This window comes from Xyrauchen texanus, chromosome 45 (genome assembly GCF_025860055.1).
Source record: "Xyrauchen texanus isolate HMW12.3.18 chromosome 45, RBS_HiC_50CHRs, whole genome shotgun sequence".
Lineage (NCBI taxonomy): Eukaryota > Metazoa > Chordata > Actinopteri > Cypriniformes > Catostomidae > Xyrauchen > Xyrauchen texanus.
Genome location: NC_068320.1, coordinates 3,995,672 through 4,012,436, shown reverse-complemented (window position 1 = coordinate 4,012,436; position 16,765 = coordinate 3,995,672). Strand labels below are relative to the sequence as shown.

At 42.6% G+C, this 16,765-nt stretch overlaps 1 protein-coding gene across 5 annotated transcripts in view; it reads left to right on the top strand.

The window, feature by feature from the left end:
• The window catches only part of LOC127637437 (IQ motif and SEC7 domain-containing protein 3-like), a 339,913-nt gene that overhangs the window by 307,848 nt on the left and 15,300 nt on the right, over positions 1–16,765 (top strand). For all 5 annotated transcript variants that reach the window (XM_052118507.1, XM_052118504.1, XM_052118503.1 and 2 more), the window contains one exon: positions 11,910–12,002. In XM_052118507.1, coding sequence (XP_051974467.1) covers positions 11,910–12,002 — 93 coding nt within the window. The remainder of the gene's footprint in view (positions 1–11,909; positions 12,003–16,765) is intronic.

The window sequence follows — 16,765 nt, the reverse complement described above, 5'->3', positions numbered from 1 at the left end:
GCCCTCCCTGATCGCATTATCCTCCATCAAGAGGATTGGGGACCTGCATGCATTCTCTGTCACCAACAACTGCCTGGTGTTCGGTCCGGCACATTCTCACGAGGCCGCGACTGGGCTACGTGCCCAAGGTTCCTACGACTCCCTTCAGGGACAAGGTCATGAACCTGCAAACAAGCTGCCCCGGGAGGAGGCAGACCCAGCCTTCTCATTGCTGTGTCCAGTACGTGCTTTGCATATCTATTTGGACCGCACACAGAGCTCTAGATGTTCTGAGCAGTTCTTTGTCTGCTTCGGCAGACGCTGTAAAGGGAACGCCATCTCCAAACAGAGGTTAGCTCACTGTGTTTTTTTATGCTATTGCCATAGCTTATCACACCCAGACCGTGCCTGCCCCCTTGTGGGTTCGAGCACACTCTACGAGAAGTGTGGCATCCTCGTGGGCACTGGCCCATGGCACCTCCTTAGCAGACATCTGCAGAGCAGCGGGCTGGGCAACACCCAATACCTTTGCCAGAGTTGGTCTCGTCCCGTGTTTTGTTAGGTCCGAGCCGGTAGAACTCGGTAATGTGGCACAACCGACGCCCTTCACCAAGTTGATCCAGTGCGCCTTCTATCCCAGGTTAGCCACTAAGCATCGCTCCCTGGATGTTCTCCTCCCTAGCCTTCTGGATGGCGAATTAAGAAGAGCAATTCGCGGCCAGACCCACTACGAGTCACACGTGCTCTATACTGGGGTCGGGCTCCACGGGCTTAGATCCCTTCTCAGGCAAACTCCCCGTGATGTATTTCCCACAGAACTGTCCCCCTGTTGGCTGACCCGCGTTTCCCTTGGGCGACTGCTGCAAAGTTATTTTCTCAGATGAAGCCCCCTTCCGACTGTTTGGGACATCTGGAAAATTGATAGTCCGGAGACGAAAAGTTGAACACTACCATGAGTCCTGTGTCATGCCAACAGTGAAGCATCCTGAAACATTCATGTGTGGGGTTGCTTTTCATCCAAGGGAGTGGGCTCTCTCACAAATCTCCCCAAAAACACTGCCATGAATAAAGAATGGTATCAAAACGTCCTACAAGAGCAACTTCTCCCAACGATCCAGGAGCAATTTGGTGATGATCCGTGCATTTTCCAGCATGATGGAGCACCATGTCACAAGGCAAGAGTGATAATGAAGTGGCTCGGAGATCATTTCACTGAAATTTTGGATCCGTGGCCAGGTAACTCCCCGGTCCTTAATCTCGGAGAGAGCCAGTGGCCAATCCTCAAATGGCAAGTGGACAAGCAGAAGCCCACAAATTGTGATCAACTCTGAGCACAAATAAGGAAAGAATGGCCATTAGTCAGGATTAGGCCCAGAAGCTGATAATCTGGCATGCCAGAATGAGTTGCAGAGGTTATAAAGAACAAGGATCAACACTGTAATATTGACTTTTTTCATATATTGAATGTTTTTGGCAATGAAAGCCTTTAAAACTCATGAAATGCTTATCATTGTTTTCCAGTATACCATAGAAACGTGTGAAAAAATAATCTACAAATACTGAAGCAGCAAACTTTGCAAAACACAAAATGTATGTCACTGCCAATACTTTGGCCACTGCTGTACAATCAGACCATGCAGGGAAACCTCAATTTTCAGCCAGCACATGAAACCTGCAAACACACAGACACATGAGCGAACATAGAGATACAAAAACAAATAGAGCAATCTCATGACATACTAACCCGGAATCTCGACAAGCACTCTTGACAGGTGGAAACTGTCAATGAGGGAAGCATCCAGAATTTTCAAGGCCATGACTGAACATTTTTCCTCTGCTCCATAAATCTTTCAGTCTACCATGTACTGGAACCCCTTCCCCTCAACCTGGCATCCAACAACGGCCTTATGCTGATGCCATAATTCCGTTCTGCCTGTGAATGACAATGAGGGTGTGTGTGTGTCACCGTCATGAGGGGACTGTTGTGAGAGGACTACTCCAACTCTTACCTCCAACGCATCTACCTCCTGGGTTGGGAGCAGTTAAGAGCAATGATTTGAGCTTATCAAATGCCAGTTGAGCTTGTGATGCCCAACAAAACAGGCCTTTGGTGGAGGTAATATTGGTCAGAGGTGCAAAACATGTCTTTAGTTTTTAAAAAAGCATCTGTAAAAGTTGTAAAATCCCAGGCCTTGCAGTAATCCAGTGTTGGCCAACTGAACACAGCCATTCCCTTGCCAGGTTCCACACGAATTCCCTCATTGGTAACAAACCCCAAGAATGGAACTGACCGGGGATGAAACGGACCCTTCTCTGACTTGACAGAGTTGGTTCTCCATCAGCCCTTGGAGGACCTGATGGACTTGCTGGATGTGCACCTGGAGAGACTGGTAGAAGATCAGTATGCCATCCAGGTACACAAAGACAAAATGATTAAGCCATCTTCCACAAAGAATAAACCTGCACCTAATGGTGACAAGGAGGGACGAATAAGTCTGGCTGTCAGAGATTCATTGATGTATTTCTCCATGGCCTCCCTTTCCGGAGTCAACTGGGAATAAAGTTAGAAAATCTGTTAGAAATGCTTTGACAGATGAAACATAAAGGCAATAAATATGTAATTACATGTCATGGCAATGTTTTTTTTAAGCAATTAGGGTATATTTAAATGAAATGCTAACCGACATAGCCTTTAACATTGTAAAGAAAGATACAAATAATATATTTTCTGCCTCATTCAATGAACATAATCCACATATGATTAGAAAACAATGTTGTTGTGTACACTTTGTGGGGGTTTTGAAGTTAAGAGCAGTAAAAATATTCAATCTTTTGTAAATTGTCATGTGAGCATTTAGCTTTATGCTAAGCTTTATACTATTTCGAGCATTTACATGCATATGTGTTCTAACTGGTGTGGAAACAGGACAAGACAGACGAGAGGTGCGGATCCAAATGCGGTTTTATTAAGGTTGACACAGAAGAAACAAAAGGTAAACACAAAGGAAAATCCACGATGGGAAAACGGGAAACTAAACAGCACGAAACAGATTAAACACGATGAAACAAAACTCAAACATAACTAAGAACTCGGGTAGGGAACACGGACCAGGCTGACAACATTAAAGAAATGAACATCCGCGAACAGCAGGGTAACCTCGGACGGTACCGACAGGGAACAGGGTAACCATGAGGGAACACGAATAACATGAGTAGAAACAGGCACCGACATGAAACGTCATAAACACACAAACAACGATCGACAGGGACTGAACAAAGAACTGGGGTTTAAATACACAGACAAAGTGGAGACTGAACAAGACACAGGTGAAAACACTGATGAGTGTAGGCAGTGACGGAGGCCGGGAATTGTGGGAAATGTAGTTTGGACAAAGACAGTGAAACGCGGGGCGAACAACAAGGAAAACACGACATGGAGCGTGAATGGTGACGGGTGAAACGGAAAACACGGAACAGACAAGGAAACGTGACATAAACGTGATAGTGTGACAGAGAACACAGGGCAGACGAACAGAAACGTAACAATATGTTAGCCAGTATGGGTGTATTATATAATAAATTCTATAAAGAAAATTCATGTTAGAGCATAACTTTTTTTCTCTAGTAAGACCTTTAGTATTAGGGGAAAGATGTACTGCAAAAATTTTATTCTTAATGAGAATTTATATATTGATTTCCTGTAAAAATATCTAAAAATCCTAAAAACAAGATACATTTACTTGAGTGGCAAACTGTATAGATTATTTCAGCTTTTTGTCAGAGAATGCATTTTTACAGTGAAGAGTATTTTCTTAATTTTCTTGTTTATAGTCAAAACAAGTAAAAAAATCTACCAGAGCTGAAGATGTAATCCAAAGTCTTTAGATTACATTACTGACCTTAAGTAATATAACGGTATACATTATAAAATACACTTTACAGCATGTATTCTGTAATCTGTATTGGAATACTTTTAAAAGTAACCTGTAAACATGCTACACTGAATGTGCTACATTTAGGGTTGCAAGCTCTATTTCAAATGTTGTTGCATTACAAAATGTATCAAAATGCAATTCACAATGGATGTAGGCCTTTGCATTCTTAGCTATAATGCTATAGGGTCCCTATGACTGGTGTTGTCTTGTGAAACTACTTTCATGACAGAGCAACAGTTTGAAAAGTATCTTGCTGAGCAAGTTAGTTAAACTGGTTACATTTATAGCAATCTACCTGAATAAAAACAAATCCGTTTTTTAATTGTACAGTCATTTGAAGGTAACTATCAGTATTGAGATTTCTTAACCACCACATTAACACAAGAACACACTGTATATTAAGTATATATTGTACGTCAAGGCCAAATGCTTGCAATGTGTTGGACTAGCTTTGCAGAAATATTATTTGCATCACATTTGTGTTCATTATATGCAAGTGTAAAAGACAGAATATGTTGTTGACATCTGCAGTAAACCAGATGCTGGGTGACACTTCTAATAAATAAAACTAGCTTTTTAAATTTTCTGAAGAAAACGTGAATTTCTGTGTAAAACTCACTACCACAATGTTCGAGTGTCATAAGTGGTAACATGCCACTGCATTGCTAGATTGCTAATGTTTTATTGGTGGCTGCAAGGGCAATGCTATATTGTTTATGTGTTATGAGTGGCTGATAGGTGGTTGCTTATATATTTTTTGCCTCTAATATTATCCACCAGAGTCCATTTACTTTAGCACTACTCAAAAAGGCTCATGATTTCAGATATCATTCCTGTCTGAAACACAAACAGTGGGATGAGTTGTGTGCCAAAGTTTAATTCTTATGATTGGAGGGTAGTTCAAAACCCTAGTCCCAAGTATAATTAATAGTAATAGTGCCCTAGCAATTACCACTAAATCAATCAACCCAACAGTACTTGCAACTGCAGCATTTTATGTAATAATTAAGTACCAATACGGTATATTTCTGTATTGCTCCCTCATTTCCATTTTACGGTCACAAATCTGTATTTTATTTACACAGTGTTATATATAATGTGTACATCTAGTGTGTTCCCTAACAAAAAGCTACAATTTGATGCTGCGCTGATTTAGCACTTTGGGAACAACTTTAGGTGTGACCAGCTGTGAATGTGTGCATCACGTCATTGAAAATGACTAGATTTTATAGCCTCTGCTGGTGATATCCTTGGATGCACCTGTAGCAGGGCTATTAATAGATGCATTACAGGTGCATCGTCAGATGGGTCCATCTCTATCGCTCGCTCTCTCCACAGATCCAGCTGATCCTTCTCGTAAGCCTGAAGCGTGCATCGGCGCATCTTCGGTTCACGAGGGGGACTCTGAACCTCTGAAGATTCCATGCACAATTATAAAGCAGCTGAGGAATTACTCGAGGTGGTTACTGAGGCTGTGGCCAGACTACAGTTAGACTGGCCACGCGAACAAGAGACCCACAGATGCTCCAAACTAGAAGACAGATTTCTGTCTGGTGGCCAAAAAATAAATAAAAAATGGAAGGGAATGCTATTTCAGTCCCTTCCTTTCTTTGATGACCTCCATGATGAGCTCTCTCGTTCATGGAGGAAACCTTATACTTCCCGTGCCCTCGACGTCGACATATTCGACTATCGTGGGTACCGGGGTATTCAGTGATGCCGCCGGTAGAAGGGACACTTGTGGGTTATCTCTCACCTGGCTCAGCATCATTACTAAAGAGATCCACTCTCCCAACAAAGCTGTGCAGGACAACCTCCACGCTTGTGGGGAAGGCTTATCAGGCTTATCAGGCTGCTGCCTGATAAGCCTTCCCCACAAGCGTGGAGGTTGGAGCGATAGGGACGGACCCGTCTCTCGCTCCTCAGCCAGATCTGAGCCCCACGATGAAAGAGTGGGCGCTGGCTCTTGGAAGTAAGCGAGACGAGTGCGAAGCATTGTGACTGTAAACAGATCGCAATGCTCGGAACTGCCCCACTCCAACGCAAGAGCAGCATGCTCTTCCCCCAAACACACAAAAAAAACTGGTGCGTGTCCGTTTCAGCCATAGAGCTTAAACATGGGCACATTGTTTATCAGTCATTCTTTTTCTTCTTTTTTTTCCTAAAGAAAAGAGAAAGGTTTCTGCGCACTGCCTAACAATTCTAACTCCTAACAGAGGAAAGTAGAAAGTCAGGCTGGTGCTGCCCTGCACACTATGGCAGTGTTACAGGCATACCAGGCTGATCTGTTGAAGGACCTGAGTGCGGGCACTACGGTCGACGAAGAGGCTTTCTCTGAGCTTCGGCGAGCCATGGATATGTCTCACTGTGCGACCAAACAGACGGCTCGTGCCATTGGCTGGTCTATGTCTGCTTTAGTCAGTACAGAGAGACACTTATGGCTCAATCTGTTGGGCATCAGAGATAAGGACAAATTTTTCCTTCTCGATGCCCCAGTTTCACGTTCTGGCTTATTTGGTGACGCTATGAACGTAGTTATCACCAGGTTCCAGGAGGCAAAAAGCCATGAGGAAGCCTTCGGGCAATTCCTTCCTCGCCGCACACAAGGGTAGGGGCCGTCGGCCACCCAGCCCCACCCCGGTCCTTCTAGACGGTAGGCTAAAAAACTAAGCGTGGCGAATCGTGCTCCCCCTCGTAAAGACTGGGGACGGTTTGTCGCCCTCAGCAACCCCCAAAGAAAGACCTCAGGGCAGTTATTTCTAAAAAGAAAAAACCTTGATGTTTTGCACCCAGCCTTGTGGGGGTAGCCCTCCTTGGGACAGGTTGTGTGAAACATCCACCTCTACCTTCCCGATACCCCCACGAAACTGCTCCATTCCCGCGGCCTCTGGTGTTTCGGGAGTTAGCGGTTTCCAGTGAAATGTTTGGTGTTCCGTTGCTTCCTGCCGTAGTCTAGGACACAGGACACTCGACATCCCCTCAACAGGAAGTGAATCGATACCCATCTCAGAGAACCTGGCAGCGTGGAAACTACTGCCAGGTGTTTCTATGTGGGTCTTAAGAACAGTAGAAAAAGGCTACAGAATTCAATTTGTTCGATTCGTCTGATTTTAGACCTTCGAGGCTTGAATCGCTCAGTTCAAGTTCAAGATGCTAAACGTCAAGATGGTCGTGTCTTAAATCCAACATCGCGATTGGTTGGTCACGATCAATCTCATGGATGCATACTTTCATATAGAAAGCCTGCCACAACACAGGAAGTTCCTGAGGTTCACTTTCGGGGGCGAAGCTTTCCAAAATCTGGTTCTTCCATTCGGTCTAGCCTTATCACCCCGCACATTCACGGAATGCATGGCTCCTTTGCGACTTTGCCATCTGCATTCTGAATTACATAGCCGACTGGCTGATACTAACACAGTCACAAGAACTGGCATTACAGCACAGGGATATTGTTTTAGCTCATCTGGTTTCTCTGGGGTTGAGGCTCAACACCAAGAAAAGCACCCTCTCTCCCACTCAGCAAACTACCTATCTGGGGATCATATGGAATTCGATCACAATGCAGGCACAATTTCCTCTCGCTCGAATCGAGTCCATTCAGAACACCCAGAGCAAAATCAGGCTAGGCCAATGCTGCACTGTTCGTCAGTATCAACGACTACTAGGTCTCATGGCAACTGCGTCCTCGGTGTTCCCTTTGGGCCTTTTTGCACATGAGACCTTTTCAGTTGTGGCTCAAAGCCAGGAGATTTCAACCAAGGGCCTATCCCTAGGATTACGCGCCACATGCTACGTACACTTTCTATGTGGTTCAGACCCCGGTTCCTCACATTGGTCCCACTCTAGGTGCATCTTGCCGTCGCAGGTTGCTAACGATAGACGCCTCCCAACAGACAATGTCCCCTCTACTTCTCTCTCAGTCACCCAGCCCCCCAGGGTCTGGACGCGATGGCACATACATGGCCCAGAATGCGCCTGTATGTGTTTACTCTGGTTTCTCTGCTCCCGGGAGTCCTGGTCAGTGTTCGCCAGCAAGGGTCCTGCCTCTTACTGATAGCGCCACGTTGGCTGAACAGGGTATGGTTCTTGGAGATAATGTCTCTTCTCGAAGGCTCGCCTCGTGCGATTCCAGACAGGAGGGACCTTCTGTCTCAGGCGCTGGGTACGATACCTCATCCCCGGCCCGAACTGTGGAACCTTCATGTTTGGCCCCTGAAGTGTACCAACTACACTGGTCTTTTACCTGAAGTCATCAAGACCATTCGGAGTGCTAAGGCTCCCTCTACTAGAAGTTATGCCAATATGCTGTTTTTGAAGGATGGTGCAGTGCACATAATGCCAGTTAACTGCCAGATAGCTTCAGTTCTGACTTTCTGCAAGAAACCTTGACTTGAAGAAACCACCTTGACTTTCTGGATGCCATTGGGGAGACATCCTCTGCTCGCTCGCTTCGGCCGTGGAGCCATGCGATTGAGACCTCCTGCTAGGACCAGGATCCCTTCATGGGACTTAGCAATAGTCCTTGAGGGTCTGGTTGAGAACGCCTTTGAACCTCTAGAGTCAGCGCCTGAGAAACTTTCAAGATGGTTTTTCTTAGGGCAATTACTTCTCTAAAAAGAATTGGGGATCTTCAGGTTCTGTCTTGCCAGCCTGCTTAGATTTTGCCCAAAGGCTAAAAGCAATATTGCACCCTCATCCTGACTACCTGCCTAAGGTTCCTTCTCTCGAAGCCCTCTGCTCCCCGCCGTTTACAACGCCGGAGCAGGAAAGACTTCACGGACTGTTTCCAGTGAAGTCTATCCAACCAATAGCCAGTGGCGTAAGTCAGGGCAACTATCCGTTTGCCATGGGGGCTGCAACAAGGGGCGGCCGCCACCAAGCAGACAATGTTGCCTTGATTGAGAGATGCTATTGCCCTGGCCTACAAGGCACATGGTCATACTTCGCCAGTAGGGATGAGGGCTCACTCTACCAGAGGGGTCACCTCCTCTAAAGCCTTGGCTAGAGGTGTCCCTCGTCAAACATGTTTGTAATGCGGTGGGCTGGTCCTCTCCGCATACATTCATAAGATTCTATAGTTTGGATGTTCATGCCACTCCTGGCTCTTATGTCCTTGAGTCTACATCACAAGCTCTTGTCTGAGACCTCTCGCGCTCTTGTGAACACAACTACACAACCGTAAGGGGTCCGGACATCCACAGTGCGGTGGCGTATTCTCGGGTATTCTCGTTCCCCAAGGACTAAATCAGCGCAGCATCAAAGTGTAGCTTTTTGACAGGGAACGTCTCGGGTTACTTAACTGTAACCCCTGTTCCCTGATAAAAGCGGAACAAGATGCTGCGCTTCATTGCCGCACTGGGATGCCCCAGGACTGCTCTTCAGACAAAATACCTGACAATGCACCTGTGACGCATCTATTTATAGCCCTGCTACAGGTGCATCCAATGATGTCACCAGCAGAGGCTATAAATTCTAGTCAATTTCATTGACGTGTTGCACACATATTCACAGCTGGTCACACCTAAAGTTGTTCCCAAAGTGCTAAATCAGCGCAGCATCTCGTTCCGCTTTTATCAGGGAACAGGGGTTACAGTTAAGTAACCTGAGACGTTCTATTTACACAATACAAAACAAACAAAATACAAAACTCACAAGGGAGAACAAAACAAAAGCAAGGCAAAGTAGAACAAAAAACAAACAGACTAAAAACTGAACAAAACAGAAAACAAAACTCTAACAAGTGAGAAACAAAGTAAAACAAACTAAGAACAAACCGACAGGGGAACTGGACAAGAATCAGAACAACATGATGAGACTAGAATGAAACACGACGAGACAAGAACACAAAAATCTGACGGGGAAGAAAAGACAAAGGAGAGAATATATAGAGGAAGGGAAGATAGAATATAGGTGCTGCTGATCAACTAATGAGCAGAGCAAATCAGCATTGCCATAGCAATGGACAATGTGCTTATGTTTGCTCTCCCTGTACATCTGTCCTTTAGGACTCAAACAGTGATGTTTTGTTGTTACATAATAAATTGAATGTAGCCTTCTTACAATGCAGTCAGGCATTCAAATATCCTCCAAAGTAATAAAAAAGAAAGACCAGAGAAGGAGGAATAAACAGCTCTTGAAACACATTTTAAGGATTTCATGAGGGAGAGAGAGGGGAAAAAAAAGGAAGACAGAAAGAGAGAGGGCTGAGTGCCAGTGGACATTAAAGCATGTGTTCTACTGAGGCTGGATGGTGTTCATTACACCCTGTTATAGAGAGAGTAAGGGACATTGGGAAGCATTGTGCTGTGTGTATATCTGTGTCAGCAGTTTTACTGGGAACTGAGAGATAAGCACATTTACGCTCTTTCAAGAATACAGCAGTATCCTTCTCTCTCTCTCTCATCTTTTCCTCCAGGCGGCTGAGAGCTGTCATCTACACAGCTACACGTCTTTTTTCTCTTTAACAAATAAACTCTCTTGTTCACCCTTGAAATTCAAGCGTGAATTATTTTTATATTTGTAGTCTTATATTGTAGCAAATTAATAATAGCAACCCGTTTATATCTTCCAAATTTGCAGCAAACAAAACAGTTTTCTGCAAATGTCTCCCAAAAGTGTGCAGCTGTCCATCCGTAGCGGAGAACTTAAAGCACATTTTGGCTACAGTGGACAGTTGGCAAACAGTTTCTTGGCAAATCTTTCCACTATTGGCAAACCGTTCTTTTGTGAACCTTCAGGAAATATCTGCCACTACTGGCAAATGGTTCTTTTGTGAAAATTTGGCAAATATCTTCCATTACTGGAAAACAGTTTTGTTGTGCAAATTCTGCAAATATATGCCACTACTGGGAAATAGTTCTGTTGTGAACCTCATACAGTATAAACAGTATAATTAAAGAAAACTTTTGTCCACTAAATCAAAGTCAGGTTAGTGTTACCAACATACAGGAAGCCATTTAGTTGTCATGTGACAAGAAAACCATTAAACAGGAAATGGCATAACAGAGGGGACCCCTGTAGACCCTCATGACTGCATCGTGAATCTCTTTAAAATATCAGATCATTTGACCTTTTTATTACATGGCAAGGTTAGTTCAATTCAAATATGAAATATTAACCTTAATGAAGAAAATAAAGAAATCCTCATGATATTCATGATTCAATAATATTTTTGAATAATGCTTTTTTAAAAAGAATGACTTAGAAAATTAATACACTCACTTAATTACTTTTAATTACATTAATACTTTATGGTTACAACAGTTGACATCTTTAGAGTCATTAAATCAAAGCTTTTGTAGAAAAATGTCTAAAATGTGTCGAAATGTATGAAACCAACATGAATACAAAGATAATTTTTTTTGTTTGTAATCTGTTTACAAAAAAGTTTTAATAAATGCAAATGAATGTGCAGATTTAATTTATGAAGTTCTCCTCCACACTGCCGTTTATTGCTTTACAATAATGTCTACATGCCTAGTCCGTTCTCAGGTCTTTGATAAAAGACAAGATGACATTTTTATCCTATGATTTACTACAGCAATAAAAGTGTTTAATTAGGTACCATACTTGGGTTTAGTAACTGGATGATTGGTTGTTAGAAATTCTTTGTGCAGTAACAAGTTTTATCAAACATAGTCCTTTCTAGTCTTTTTCCCTTTAAAGAGTCCTAATGTTCACCCGGAGCCTTCTTACAATTTTCTCACAAGAGGAAAAACCTCTTTTGTGGCATGATTAGGAATTACAGGCAATTATCATCAAGCCCTGGGTGTAAGGGTGGTGATTTGGAGCTCTTTTGTGAGGAGGCGGATGCCTTGAGGATGTGAACATGGAATTTGGTGGCATTTTGTGTGTCGCTATGTGTGTTCTTGAGCCTTTTAGAGAGTGCACTTGTATGCATTTGTCTGTCTGTCTGTTTGAAGCGTGTATGTTTGAGAATTTGTGGCATCATATCTCTCTGTTTTTTTTTCTCTTGCTGTGTATGTGTGTTTGTAGGGGAGTTGGAGAAGCAGCAGGGAGCCAAAATCCACTCCATCAAGAACAGTGGGACACAGCTTGAGTTGAGGGGCAGTCAAGGTTCTCCTTCAGGTACTTTACAGCACACAACCACACATATTTAGCTGTTGTTTTCCACATTCTGCATCTGTATAGAATATAAACTCAGTATATAACCGTATAGATTATACAATGTCCCTTTTTCACGACATTGTATTTTAAAGATAATTTTGTAAAAATCCAAATTACTTTACAGATCTTTATTGTAAATTATTTAAACAATGTTCTCCATGCTTGTTCAATGAACCATAAACAATTAATGAACATGCACCTGTGGAACGGTCATTAAGATACTAACAGCTTACAGATGGTAGGCAAATAAGGTCACAGTTATAAAAACTTAGGATACTAAAGACACCTTTCTACCGACTCTGAAGAACACCAAAATAAAGATGGCGTGTCCCTCCTCATCTGCATGAACGTGCCTTAGGCATGCTGCATGGAGGCATGAGGAATGCAGATGTGGCCAGGGCAATAAATTGCAATGTCCATACTGTGAGACGCCTAAGACAGCGCTACAGGGAGACAGAAAGGACAGCTGATCATCCTCGCAGTGGCAGACAACATGTAAAAACACCTGCAAAGGATCGGTACATCCGAATATCACATCTGCGGGACAGGTACAGGATGGCAACAACAACTGCCCGAGTTACACCAACGCACTCACAATCCCTCCATCAAAACTCAGACTGTCTGCAGTAGGATGAGAGATTCTGGTCTGAGGACTTGTAGGCCTGTTGTAAGGCAGGTCCTTACCAGACATCACTGGCAATAATGTCGCTTATGGGCAAAAACCCATCTTCGCTGGACCAGACAGGACTGGCAAAAAGTGTTCTACACTGACGAGTCACAGTTTTTTCTCACCAGGGGTGATGGTCAGACTTGCGTTTATCGTAGAAGGAATGAGAGTTACACCAAGGCCTGTACTCATGGTCTGGGGTGGCGTGTCACAGCATCATCGGACTGAGCTTGTAGTCATTGCAGGCAATATCAAAGCTGTGCTTTACAGGGAAGACATCCTCCTCCCTCATGTGGTGGTACCCTTCCTGCAGGATCAACCTGACATGACCCTCCAGCATGACAATGCCACCAGCACACTGTTCATTCTGTGCGTGATTTCCTGCAAGACAGATAGGTCATTGTTCTGACATGGCCAGCAAAGAGGCAGGATCTCTCAATCCCATTGAGCACGTATGGGACTTGTTGGATCAGAGGGTGAGGGCAAGGGCCATTCCCCCCCCAAGTGCCTTGGAGGAAGAGTGGGGTAACATCCCACAGCAAGAACTGGCAAATCTGATGCAGTCCATGAGGAGATGATGCACTGCAGTATTTAATGCAGCTGGTGGCCACATCAGATACTGACTGTTAATTTTGACCACCCCTTTGTTCAGGGACACATTATACCATTTCTGTTATTCCCAAACTTATTTAGTTTATGTCTTAGGTGTTGAATGTTTTTATGTTTATACAAATATTTACACATGTTAAATTTGCTGAAAATAAAAGCAATTAAAAGTGAGATGACTTACTTTTTTGCTGAGTTTATTTATATGTACACTGGCGGCCAAAGGTTTGGAATAATGTACAGATTGTGCTGTTTTGGATGGAAATTGGTACTTTCATTTACCAAACTGGCATTCAACTGACCACAAAGTATAGTCAGGACATTACTGATGTAAAAAACAGCACCATCACTATTTGAAAAAAGTCATTTTTGATCATATCTAGACCGGCCCCATTTCCAGCAGCCATCACTCTAACACCAATTGCTAATTTGGTTATCAGTCAATCATTGTTTTAAGGGATGAAGGCTATACAATGCTTGAAATTGCCAAAAAACAACTTGCTCTAACAAGGAGAGAAAGAGATGTGGAAGGCCAGACGTACAACTAAACAATAGGATAAGTACATCAGAGTCTCTAGTTTGAGAAATAGATGCCTCACATTTCCTCAGCTGACAGCTTCATTGAATTCTACCCGCTCAACACCAGTTTCCTGTGCAACAGTCTAGAGAAAACTCATGGTTGCAGGCCTTATGGGAAGAATAGCAAAGAAAATGCCATTTTAAAACAGAAAAAAATATATAAAAGGTTAGAATGGGCACAGAAACACAGAAATTGGACAACACATAATTGTAAAAGAGTGTTATGGATCTTAACCCCATTGAGCTTTTGTGGGATCAGCTAGACTGTAAGGTGCATGAGAAGTGCCCGACAAGACAGCCACATCTATGGCAAGTGCTACATGAAGCATGGGGTGAAATGTCATCTGAGTATCTGAACAATTGTTCATACAACACCAGTGTATATGTACACACACACACACACACACACACACACACACATATATATATATATATATATATATATATATATATATATATATATATATATATATATATATATATATATATATATATATTATATATTATTATTATTATTATTATTATTATTATTATATAAAGATTTTATTTCATTTACCATTTAAACTCAAATCAATTTAGTACCTGACAATGGAGAATTTGAAAACATTTGCTTGAAGTAATTTGACTGTTAGTAGTTTTGTAACCTTGTCATAAACATTTGATCACATTTTAGCAGTAGTCTTATATGCATTTAATTTGTTAACTGCTATGAAAGTATTACCATAATTATCTAAAATATAGCCTACATACAAAAAGCAACAAGTTCTGTCTTTCATAGTCTGTACAACACATATATATATAAATAGAGGGGGGGGAAATAATATATTAAAAAAGAAATCTAGGGTGAACAAGTTTATCCAAGTCACAAATTCAGGAAACAGTAGCTCTGTTCCAAACCTTAGTTTGATGCCTACCTGGATAGCATTTTTAGGCATCACAAGCACTCCAGACACGAAGGCTGTACCAAACAGTAGGCAGCTGAATTATGTTGCCTTCTAAGATATGTCATATTGCATGCAAAAAGGAGCTGTAAATCTATTTCAGTCTAATTAAAGATGTTAAGCATATATTCCGGATTGGGGGAACCAAATTTATTAAATTATTAACCAAGGAATCAACAATTGAAAGACAATTTTTTTCCACCATTTATCTAAATATTGTGGGGGTCTGTGTCTAAAGAGTGTATTTATTGTAATATTCTTGTAAAATGTGCGTTTTTATGTGCACTTCACTTGAGGAGCATTATTAATGGCACGCGGAGCTGCTTTCTATTGAGCATTTCAAATCAGTCTCTTTTTTTTAGTTAGGAAGCTGCCTTGGAAGAGACTAGCTGCTCAGGTAGGGAGCAGTCTGCATGGCAGTGTGTTTTGGAGATGAAGACAGGGTGTTTACATGCATTCTGCATCTGTGGTTTGTACTGTCAGGTATGGAAAAGGCATTGTAATTTTGTCTAAATTTAATTTTTTTGGTGATCTGGCAGTCTTTAGTAAGGTGACAAACCACACATCAAAGTCATGCAAAAAAAAAAATGTACTTAGTTAATTCATGCCCAATATCTCAAGACGTTAGTCCAATAGAACTTGTAACTTTTAGAGTCATGATTTGTATCTGGTATAGTGTATATGTCTTGTAAGGTTAAAAAAATATATAATATTAAAAATTATATTTTATGTGTTTTAGGGAGCAGTGTTTTCAATCCAAGTGAATTTAAAATTGCATTATGTAAGATTCAGAAACCCTTGTTATTAATGACACCTGTGGCCGTTAAGTGAACTGCAGCCATCTACCTGTTGCTTGTGCACACTCCATAGGGACGACCATAACATACAAAGAGACTGAAAGTGATTCACTGACATCATGCTGACAGATGAGGTAGCATAATTAAAATTACACAGTTATGATTGTTTTACTAGACTGTATATTATATTTGACTCTCCAGTGCTGGAACAGGGCTAAAACAAAGTGTGAATATAGGTCTGACTATGCAAGACTTTAGTTTGATGTAATCGCTTTTCTTTGCATGATACATTGACTGCATTTACAAGATTTCGGTGTTAGCTAGCTAGCCAGCTTTATCAATAGCTGTTAGATAAATTTGGTGGATGATGACAGTAGCTGTTTATAAAATAGACTGTACATGATTAATATGTTGACACAATTCAGTATTCAGAATTTGCATGTCCTTCCACCGAACATACGGGTATAAAGGGAGTGGCGTGCATCTGTCAGTCAGATTTTTTCTTCAGAGCCGAGTGGTTGTGTGATCAGTGAGCTGTGTTCATGACTGCTCCACCCACCTCTGCAAGAGAGCTTCTGTTGTATCTGATGGTGCATTCCAGCGGCTTTCTCCTCTCTGCATGCTGTGCAGCCTCTGCCCCTGGGCGCTTCGACAGCGCTTCTCTCAGAAAAGAGAGTGATTTCTCTGAAAGAGTATATTTTCTCTAAAAGAGTTTATTTCTGGTAAAAGAGCAACATACACAAGCGAGCGTTGAACGTCCTTTTCAGGACGCATCTTTTTAAAGATGCCCTTCTGCCACTGTCTATTTCCTGGATGTGGTGGATATCTCTCCAGATCCGACAGTCATATATGCTGCCTCGTGTGCCTGGGTCATGATCACACTGAGGTGGCCTTTGTGGATGGTTCATGTTCTTATTGCAAGAACATGACCATGGCAACGTTGCGGTCGCGGCTTTTGATCTTAAAGATGAACGCCACTCCAGCCGCCCCCCGCGTCGCTCCTTCCCACGGGATTGAGGACGACCCGGCTGGCAATGGAGACGATTTGGGGATGGCAGTGTACTTCGCCAGGCACAGCCCCACGAACCACCCGCTCCCCGGCATGCTCGTTTGCTTCCGACGGCGGCTCGCCTC